This window comes from Anomalospiza imberbis, chromosome 1, assembly GCF_031753505.1.
Source record: "Anomalospiza imberbis isolate Cuckoo-Finch-1a 21T00152 chromosome 1, ASM3175350v1, whole genome shotgun sequence".
In the NCBI taxonomy this organism is placed as follows: Eukaryota; Metazoa; Chordata; class Aves; order Passeriformes; family Viduidae; genus Anomalospiza; species Anomalospiza imberbis.
The window spans coordinates 149,435,561-149,446,518 of record NC_089681.1 but is presented as its reverse complement, the minus strand read 5'-3'; the positions used below and the strand labels follow the sequence as shown (position 1 = coordinate 149,446,518).

Here is a 10,958-nt window from a genome sequence, read left to right as displayed (position 1 = left end):
TCATATTCTCATTTCTTTCTATTTGTGAGAGGGTCACAAAGCAACACAGGTCCCAGCTGAACAGAAATACCTACAGTCCAATGTTAGCATTGAACCTGCTACCTCTAGACCTTGACAATAATTTATTGTTTATATTTTAAACGTTCTATATTTATGAATAAATTTAATAATTCAATCACTGAAGTATAGAACAGGAGGGGGTCACTCTATCCCTGATGTAAAAAGGGAGTAAGCAGCTCCAGAATGAAGAAAAAGGGATTATTTTTGAAGGCAAATCCCAGTTTAATGCTGGTGTAGTTCAGGAGTCACTGCAGTGAGCTGATTGGTGCAAGCAGGATCAGAATTTGGCTTTATTTCTATAAAGAGTTTTGGAGCCCAAATTCATGACCCTCAAACATATCTGTGCCTTTTTACAGAGGCAGAAGAAGCTTTAATCCCTTTTAAGAGGCACGCCTCAGATCTTATTGTGCAGCAAATGGATGCAGTTGCCCTGCTGGGGTCTGCTCTGGGGTCAGGGGGTCAGGCTGGAGCTGGGGGAGCAGCAAAAGTGCTGAGCTCTGTTCTGTGTTCTGTGTGGGGCCAGGTCATGGGGCCAGGACAGGTCACTCCACATTGTCATCTGCAGTGAAGTCCTTGAATTCCATTTTATTGATGAGTTGGATGAAAAACAGAGGAGACCAGGCCAAGTTATGGAGCCAAATTCCTGCACTAAGCCAGTCAAACAGGGCCCGATCCCAATGTCATCATTCGCTTGATTGCTCACGTCCCCAGAGTGAGAAGCTCTGATTTCACCCCCAGCTCCTCTCTTTTCCTGGAACACGGGGCCAAGGCAGCTGTGCTGGCAGCTCTGCATCGCTGACATTGCCGTGCCTGTCACAGCAGGTCCATTCAGCACGTTCATTTAATCCCTCAAACACCCCTGACAGCAGAAAGGCGGCGTGGCTGGATGTTCCATAATGAAATAATTGTCAGTAGGGTGCCTGGGGGCACAGTTCTGGCATGCTGATGCACTCCACACTTTTTGAAGGAGCTCCTCAGCTCAGGAAACATCCCATCTTCAGGTTCCTGTGCAGAACAGCCTGGTGGGGATTGTGACAGGCTGCAGAGGAGCCTGTGGTGAGGGTGAATAACCAGCTGGGGTTTTTCCCTGTCACATCTCCAAAAGGCAAACCTTTCCTGGCTGTCTTTGGCATATGGCTGGTGCTGGCATGGGTTAGCACAGGGCTGGAACACAGGAAAAGCTGCAAACACACAAATTTCCTCCTGCAAATGGAGAGGAAAAGGGAGCACAGGGAGAAGAAAGGGAAGGTGAAGAGCAGAGGGAAAATGCTCAGCGTGTCTCAGAGGTGGTGGCTCACAGGCTTTCCCCCAGCAAGGCTGCCTGGAACAGATGGGAAGAGATTCCCTCACATCCCACAAAGGAGGCTGCTGGCAGTGGTGCTGCACTTCTGCTCTACAGCTCTGTGCTCCAGTTCCTCTGCTGCTTGGCTGGGACCTGAAATTCCAGTTCACACCTCAGTGGATGCATTCCCAAGACTGGGCAGTGCTCCTCTGCAGCCCATCAGTTTTGTTGGGTATAAATAGTTACCATGACAGATGAACAGAGGGAATGGGTTTGCAACATGATGAATCCAATCTTTCCCAGACTGACATTGCTTCAAAACTCTGAACCAGTGAGACAAAGCATTTTACACCAAGTGGAACAACTTGGAAGCTGAGACAGATTTTGCCCTTGCTTCTTCTGGGCTTCCTTGAAATTAGTCATTCACCTGGAAAAATGCAGGTCAAATCCTTGCTTTGAACCAGGTACAGCAGAAGAACTGGTGGTAATGGTGGGATTTCTCCAGTATTTCCTGGCTGAGTCCTAATCCAGGTCTGAAAATGCTCAGCAGAGCAACACAAGCACCAAACGCAAAAAGAATCGCAGAATATCCTGAGTTAGACGGGACCCACAAGGATCATCGAGTCCAACTCCTGGTCCTGCACAGGACAACCCCAAAAATCACACCAAATGCCTGAGTGCATCATCCAAACTCTTCTAGAGCTCTGACCAGGACCACTTCAAATGTTCTTGCCTCTGAGAACCTTGTGGATTTCAGTGGGATATTTTTGAGGGGTGTCAAGGCATAAGGGCTTCACTGCAAGAGAAGTGGGGACATTTTGAGCATCATCTTGTTTTCTCTGCATTTTGGGAATCAAGGAGCTGCGTTTTGATAATCTTGTGGCACATCAGAGCTGGATCCTCACTGTTGATGTGGGCTCAGTGTAAAATAGCCATAACAAAGCTGGCTTACACCTGGCCAGCCTGGGATTACCAGCACTGTAATTCCAGGAATTTTCACATCTTCCTATCCTTTAAGGACCTACAGGCTGGGTAGCCATGGCTACACTGTGACAGGACCTGAGCTGGCTCCCTGCAAACTCAGGACTCCAAGTTTGCCTTTGGTGGATCACAGTTCTTCATGGCCCTTTACTGACTCCAGGCCCCCACACTGTTCTCAGTCCCAGAGCTGTAGAAATGCTTTGGGAGCATCCAGCCCAGCTGATAACATGCTCTGGGAGTGGTTATGGCATGGAACACTGCCCTGTCAGGACTCAGAAAGGATCTGCAAGTCTCCTCCTGGGCTCAGTGTGGTTTGTTGTCATCCTTTGCTTAAGGCCAACAATCCCCCAACCCCACCAGGCTGCAGGTGCTTCCCTCCAATGAACTGCATTTCATTGTGGAGAAATAGAACTGGTGAGTTGAGATCTCTGAGCTCTAAAAGAGGAGCCCATCTCCCTCCCCAGGTGCCTGTGTTGGTGACCCAGACACTCTTTCATGAGGACATGTTTTAGTAGGATGGCAGCAGCCCAGTTACTGAGCATAAAACCGTTTCAACCCCACTTGATGCAGTTGAGTGGGACACAAACATGAGCATCTGTATCCCTGTATTTTCTGTCTTCTGACTGAGTTTGGGATTGTGGGGTTGCCTCAAATGAGCAGGACTGGGCTTTAACATTTTTCCTTTGCCTCTCCACCACGAAAACAAGAATTAAAAAAAACCCTACTCCCTTGGTTTTAATGGGATCCACGTGCATTCTTCAAGTAGGAATTGCCCCTGTATGGAAACTAACAGGCCTTCAGAAAAGAGGTAAAATGCACACACACATCTTAAATATCTAACAATGCCTTCATATAGGATGAAAGCTCCCCAGAAAAGCTGAAGAAGAAATCCATTTAATATCTCCTTCACTCCTTCCTCCTTCCTGGAGTGCCAGTTTTGTGCCGAGACAACCTTGTTCTGATGAAAGCAATTTTATCTGCTGCTGTGATGCTAATTTTTTTCATCTGGAGAGTGGCTCCTTATGGCAGCTCTGATTCAATTAAGGATTACAGGGCCCTGTATTTCCCTTTCCTGACAGTGTGTGCTAAGCAAGTGCAAATGAATTACAGCCCAATTATTTTCTCCTGATCCCTAATGATCCTGGGTGCATCCATGCACCAAGATCTACGGGAGAACTTAAAGAGAATGAAAAAACCACAGCCGTGCTCTGCTTTTGGCATCTGGCCCTGGTTTTTATACATGTAAATCGAGTTTCCTGTTCGTGGAACACCACCAAGCAAAACACCATGTCACCAACACAGTGCAGAGAAGGGCTGGTCCTCCTCAGTGATCTGCTCTTCCACAGGGCACCCAAGGGTGTCTGGAAAGCTTCTGCTCCCAGGGATGGTGGGGAAATAGCAGAACACACTGGGGCATCCTCCGAGGGGTTCTCCTGGTGCTGCAGCTTCATCTCCACCTGTGAAAATGTGGGGGCCATGTGCTGGCCTCTCCCTTCCTGCTCATGTTCCTCCTGTCCCTTCTCCCTGTGTCCCCAGCACCATCTTTGGTGCTGTATCATCACCTCTTATCCACAGGAATTTTGGCACATTCATATGTTTGGCATTTTTTTTCCTGCTTCCTGCCTCTGTTTCTCCTTTACAGGCTCATTTGTTTGTTTTTTTTTTTTTAAAGTGCAATTTATCTGTTTCAGAGATGCAAGTTCTGGTAAAGCCACTGAGGACTGAGGTTCTCCCTCCCTTATCCCCAGTACTTCATTATTTATGACACACCAGCATCTCCCAGGCTGTCCTCAAGCAACTTGAACAATTCCTCAGAGTTATCAACACCTGAGGGCTTGAAACTCAAGAGTGAAAGGCCTGAAAAGAGGGAGAGCAAAAGGGTTTCTCTGCCTCTTGGTTTGTCCTATCTCATCCTGGATGCCAGCGTCTTTTCCAGTTGTGTGTCCTCTGTTGGCTCATGTGGAGCAGGTAATTTCACAGGGATTTGTCATGGGATCACTGATTCCCGGGGGTCCTCGTGCCTCAGTTTTGGATGCTCAGTGCCTGGGGAGCCTCTCACACCAGGGAGAACTCAGCCTGGAAGCTGGAGCAGCGGCGTGTCTTTGGCGAGCACTTGGTCAGCATAGAGATCTGGGTGCTGAAGTTGGTGCCGTTGCTGCCCAGGGAAGGGTGGTGGTACTTCATGTCCGAGCCCAGGAACCGCTCCAGGTGCCACCTCCGCCACTTCCTCTTGAGCTCAGCTTGCACCTGGGCATGGGAAAGACAGAAAAGGCAGCACAGGGCATCACTAGATGTTGTTCACAGAATTCCCAGAACGACCAGCTTGGAAGAGACCTTCAAGATCATCCAGTCCAACCCAGCCCCAACGCCTCAACTCAACCCTGGCACCCAGTGCCACATCCAGGTTTTGTTAAACACATCCAGAGATGGTGACTCCACCACCTCCCCGGGCAGCCATTCCAGAACTTTATCACCCTTTCTGTAAAATACTTTTTCCTAATATCCAACCTAAACTTCCCTTGGTGCAGCTTGAGACTGTGTCCTCTGGTTCTGTCAGTGCTGCCTGGAGAAGGAGCCCAAGCCTACCTGAGCACAGCCACCTTTCAGGAGCTGTGGAGAGTGATGAGGTCACCCCTGAGCCTCCTTTTCTCCAGGCTGAGCACCCCCAGCTCCCTCAGCCGTTCCTCACAGGGTTTGTGTTCCCAGCCCCTCTCCAGCCTCGTTGCCTCCTCTGGATGCGCCCGAGTGTCCCAAGGTCCTTCCCAAACTGAGGGGCCAGAGCTGGGCACAGCACTCGAGGTGTGCCCTCACCTGTGCCCAGTACAGGGGCAGAATGACCTCCCTGCTCCTGCTGGCCACACCGTTCCTGATCCAGGCCAGGAGCCATTGGCCTTTTGGCCACCAGGGCATGCTGCTGGCTCACGTCCAGTCACTGTTGACCAGTACCCCCAGGTCCCTTTGGGCCTGGGCACTGTCCAGCCACGCCATCCCCAGCCTATTCTGACCTGGCTATGTGAGCAGCCTTGGGTAACCCACCCACCATGGGGTCAAGAGTTACTTTATAAAGGCCACTAAACATGGCTTGGCCAGAACTTTCAACCACATAAAAGGGACACTCCAGTCAGTAAATTACTGGAGCAGAAATCCCTTAGCTTCATCAGAAAGGAAATTCTTATTGATATAGTCAAGGTGCCAGACTATTTAACTTCAATGACAACACTTGGTGAGTATAATTAAGACACTTTCCTTTTCACTGCCCTGTTTTTGGTCCAAATAGAAATGATTTGACTACAGCTTGTTTGTAAAGCTGTCAATACAGCTGTGCTTTTTTTTTTTGACAGAAGCTGCTTGCTGCTGCTCAGAGTGTTTGCAGAAATAACCTGGTTCACAGCATCCCAATTCAAATCCTGGACAAACCTGGCCACTGTCCTTGTCCCGTTCTGCAGCCCTCCAATGAAAATTTTTAGGTAACAGCATGAATTAGATGAAACAGCTGTGTCTGAATTGCTCTGGGATAAACAAACACAGGAACAGCACAATGCCAGGATGAGAATGTCAGGACTAAAATGTGGGAAAGTCAAGATTATTCCTGCAAGGCAGAAACACGTTCACCTGCACTGCTCTGTGCAGTCACACCAGTGCCTGGGCTGGTTTTGGCTGTGGGTGTGATCCTGGGGAGGATTCCTGGAGGCACTAAGCATGAACAGGGCTTCGATGGGATTTATCCTGCCCTGCTGAAGGTGGTGCTTTGGATCAGGGATTGTGCATGTTCACACAGGAGTTCTGCTGATGCTGTCTCATGAGGAGAGGATGGGCTCAGCAGCAACGCTACAGTGCAAGGACAAGTCCTGATTTGTTTACTGATTGTTTTTATTAATTGTGCTGAAAACTGTCAGGCAAATGGTTGAATTGTTTTCCTGGAGAGAGAGAGAGAGGTGATTTGGATGCTTCCCCCCAGTATTGTAACACCAGCATCAGGAATGGGACACTACTCAATCCACTCTCCACATGCATTCATTTTGTCCTAGCTGCAAACATTAACCAAAAAACCCTGATGGTCTGGTCTTACCTCTCCATTGAGAAAGCAGTACAGAACAGCCACCACAAATCCCTGGGGAAAGGAGAAAACAGGATTTTAGCACTACAGACAAGGAGAGAGTGTAGATCCATTCAGCTCCCAAAGGAGAGATCACACAACCGCAGAAGTGTTCAGGTTAGAAAAGACCTCTAAGGTTACCAAGCCCAACCATTCCCTCAGCACAGCCAAGTCCACCACTAGCCCATGTCCCCAAGTGCCACATCTGCACAATTTTTGAACACTTCCAGATGTGCAGTGATGGTGATGTAGTCAGGGATGTTAATCATTCACTGCTGAATGAAACTTGCTGCTCAAAGCCCCATCCACCCTGGCCTTGGACATGTCAATAATACAAAAACTGAAACTGGGGTGCTTCTTTTTCTCCCTTAAGTATGAAAAAACACAGAGACACCAATGTACAGAGGAACATTTTCTTTTCATTTCCTAAAATGAGGGAAGAGAATCTCCTTCTGGAAGGCAAAATATCACAGAATCACAGAATCACAGAATAATGAGGTTGGAAGAGACCTCTAAGATCATCAAGTCCAACCTATGCCCTAACACCTCAACTCGACTATAGCACCAAGTGCCATGTCCAGTCTTTTTCTGAACACATCCAGAGATGGTGGCTGGACCACCTCCCTGGGAAGACAATTCCAGTACTTTATTATTTATACATTTATCTTTCATCCTGGCCAGGCTGGAGTGAGTAGATTTTCCACAAAGGTACAAGAGCAGTATGGGGCATGTCCAGCTCACTGCATTTCTCCCTGGTGACAGACCTAGTGACAGACCTGGTGACCCAAATGGTGGCTTACCTGGAATGACCCAACCACGAGCTCAAAGACCAGCTTCACTTCTGCTTTGAAATTGTCAGGGAAGAAAGCAAACATGATGTAGTGAATGCCAAAGAGAGGGATCAGCAGCAGAGTGGACTTGGCCAGCCTCCTGTTGGAAAGACAAGCATGAGCCACGAGGGGAGAGGGAAGAGGGTGAGAGGCTGAGGAATCCTGCAGCTGAGCCCTGAAATAAACCCTGAAAATTTATTATTGCTCCTTGTCCCATAGACTGCAGATGGCTGGTGATTTCAGACCTGGTGGCACCATAAAATGTGACATTTTTATTCCCAGTAGCTCCACTGGAGGTATTTCTTTCTCCCTCCTCTCTTCTTCCCCTCCCACCAGAGATCTTTTTTTCATCTCCACAAACTAAATCATCATCTAGCAATGTCTTTGTTTGCCTGGGATTTCTGAAAATTACAGCTTCTGGGAGAGAAATGGTATGTTTAGCTCAGAATAATGACAGGCTACTGCACAATGAATGTCTCCAAAGGAGGGGGATGAACAGTATTAGTGCTTAATGGCATCATGCTGGGTAATCAGGGGTCTAATTAAGAAGAGATGATAATGTATTGGATCTAATCATTATTAAAAAGTAGCTGGCAGAAAGAAAATTAAATCAAGGGTCTAAGGATGCTTGTGGAGGTTTTGGCTCCCTTGGTCACTTGTATCCTCTGACATCTCTCCCTCTCTCAGAGGCTCCTGGAGGAAATAAAGCTAAGGCTGGGATGTTGGAAATACTCATTTTTCCACCTGCAACCTCCAAAGCCTCCTCAGGCTCAGACCTCTCAGACCATCTTCATTTATTTGCCACCTGCAGGAGCCCACTGGGAGGCTGATGTGGCAGCTTTGTGCAGAGGATGCTCATCCCTGTGCCTCCCAGAGCTCCTCTGTAGCTCTCCCCGGGCCTGGCCCAGAGACAGCTCAACATTAAGGCTGTGATTGAAGGCTGTGGCTCATCCCAGGCAAAATGAGAGCCTGCAGGAAGATGAGGAACTTTACAGGAATTTGCCTTTCCCACCTCCCTCACTAGCAGGGATCCAAAATCTGAGTTCTCTTGGGTGCCTCGCTCTGCCACAGGACTGTCACTGTCTCTGGTGAGCATCAGTGTTCCCTGTTCCTCACTCCAGGAGCAGCTCTGTCCAGTGGGACCCATGCTGGCATTACCAAGCCCTTATCCCCCCAGCTATGTGGGAAGTGGGAAGTCACTCATTTCCCAACCAGTTCAGCAAATATCAACAATGGCTTTGCAGAGATCTCTCCTCTCTCCCCAATCTCTGAGGAACATCAGCCTAGAGAAGGAGATGTGGGGCTACCTTTGTGTCCTGCATTGACAGAGATGCTGTTTGCAACCTCCAGTGGGTTAGAACATTTTATCTTACCATTGTAGACAACACTGGGGCCTTAATTACAATATTTTCCCTCCTGGCTGGACTGTGGTGATGAAAAGGACATTAATGACAAAACTTGAGCCCCCTCCTCCAATTTGCACACCTCACACCAGTCTCTTGCTCCCAACACTGAGCTTCACCAGATACTGAGTTTTAGATTTTATTTTGGCATCAAGGCAAGGGCTTTGAGATTTTTAAAAGACTCCACCACCTAAACACTTCACTCAGGAAAATCTTCACCTACACCCAGTGTAATTTCTCCCAGGAAGCTCAAGCCTGGCTGTGCAGGAGGCAGAACTGCTTGGGGGATTGTCTAAAGCTGGTTAAATCTGCTGGAAACCACGGATTCTCAAATCCTCATTACTCTGATTCCCAGCACATCCCAGACCTCCCCTCTCTGGCAGGTACATGTGGTGACAGGTAATTCTGGGAGAACATGTGTCCATTAACCTTCATGGAACTTGCTCCTGTCCTTGGAGTGGGCAAGAGTGAACCAACATTTCAGTCACCCTCCTTGAAATCATAATGGAAAAGTTACTGAGAGGATTTTAATGACAATATTGATCCACAGACATGGACAGAATGAAGAGATGAATTTTGCTTAAGTTTTTTGTTGCAGAAGACAAATTCTATTTGCCTGAAATATTGCTGTCCCATTCTTGCACATGTCCCTGTCATTTCCACAAAACTGTTTTGGGAGACTTGTTTTTAGAGCTTCCTGTACATGAAAGCCCAGTTCCCTGTCTGCAGCATTAATGAGGGAGTCAGCAGCACGCCTGAGCTTCCAGCCTGCAGCTAAGCTCAGACCTTTTGGAATTGAACAATGCTGTCAGCACGTCAGCAGGCTGTGTGTGTAGAAAATAAACAATATAAAATACACATGAGAAGGAGGGAGAAATGCAAATGAGATATCCAGGATGCTGTTAGTTTAAAACAGATTTGTATCAGATTTGGCAGGAGGAATGCACACAGAACCACAGAGGTATTTGGCTGGTAAAGACCTCCCAGACCATCGAGTCCAAGCTGTGCCTGATGCCCACCTTGTCCCCAGCCCAGAGCACTGAGTGCCATGTCCACGTGTTCCTTGGACACCTCCAGGGATGGAGAGTACAAACCTCCCTGGGCAGCCCCTTCCAATGTTTCACAACCCTTTTGGTGAAGAAATTCCTCCTGATGTCGAACCTGAACATCTCCAGGCACAACTTGAGGCATTTCCTCTCATCCTGTCACTTGTTGCCTGGGAGAAGAGCCCAGTCCCCATCTGGCTGCAGCCTCCTTTCAGGGAGTTGTGGAGAGCAATAGGGTCACCCTGAGCCTCCTCTTCACCAGGCTAAACACCCCCATCTCCCTCAACATTTCAGCAGCAGTTTTCTGCTAAGAACTGTTGGGTCCTGCAGTCAAACCCCAGAAGCCTCCACAGATTACTGTCTAAAAGTAAAAATCTTAGGACCACACTGAGAACTCGCCTTGGTGGGGTCCAGCCTTCAGTTACAGACAATTTATATTCATTTCCATAGGAAAGTGTGATGTCTTGTACCTACTGCAGTGAATTCAGTCAACAGAGTTTTCCAGATGTCCCAGCCAGATGTGGCTGGTGGCCAGGTGCTACTGTGCAAGGGGACAAGTGTCCCATAGGTCCTATGTCCTGTCTGACAGGTCCGTGCAAGTATTGGAAGTGTCCTAAAGCACCTCACATGGCTTGGAAACCTAAAATTTTAGGGCCAGGTTGGAAGGAGCTCTGAGCACCCTGGGATAGTGGAAGGTGTCCCTGCCCATGACAGGGGTTGGAACTGGATGAGCTTTAAGGTCCTTCCCAACCCAAAATGTTGCAGGATTCTATGATTTTGTGAAGTGATTAATTCTCCGGTGAAACTGAGCCATCTTTCCAGGAGGTAAAGGAAGGTGAGGATCTGTAGATGTCAGGATCAGTTGTCCTTCAGCAGAACTCCCTGTTGAGCAGGTCAGTGAGGGGAAATCTGTGTTTTACCAACATGCCCTACGTTTGTTTACAAGACAAAAAGAGCTTTCTTGACTACTCCACCTCCCTGGAAAATGTGTCCTGAGCCCAAAGCCCAGCATGACCTCTGAGATAATCTGGGCCTAACTCATCAGGTGCACGTTGGCAGCACTTTTGCTGAGGTGAACAGGAGCCAGCAATGCCAGGACGCTGCTCAGTACTAGAATGTATTTAAATATGCTGATTTAATCTGTGCACCTGCTGCAAAGCTGGTGTGCAAAGATAAAATTCCCAGTTGGAAATCCAGAAGGGCAGGTGGTAGAAAGCAAAGGGTCTGGTAATGTAGGTGTCTTGTGATGACAGAAAAATA

At 48.1% G+C, this 10,958-nt stretch overlaps 1 protein-coding gene across 2 annotated transcripts in view; it reads right to left on the bottom strand.

Moving 5' to 3' along the window:
* Positions 1-2,127: 2,127 nt before the first annotated feature.
* Positions 2,128-10,958, bottom strand: part of LOC137464438 (vasoactive intestinal polypeptide receptor) — a 107,296-nt gene continuing 98,465 nt past the window's right edge. For both annotated transcript variants that reach the window (XM_068175796.1, XM_068175803.1), the window contains exons 11-13: positions 7,220-7,349; positions 6,393-6,434; positions 2,128-4,570 (exon numbers count right to left, since the gene is read on the bottom strand). In XM_068175796.1, the coding sequence (XP_068031897.1) occupies positions 4,379-4,570; positions 6,393-6,434; positions 7,220-7,349 (364 nt within the window). In that variant the 3' untranslated portion in view covers positions 2,128-4,378. The remainder of the gene's footprint in view (positions 4,571-6,392; positions 6,435-7,219; positions 7,350-10,958) is intronic.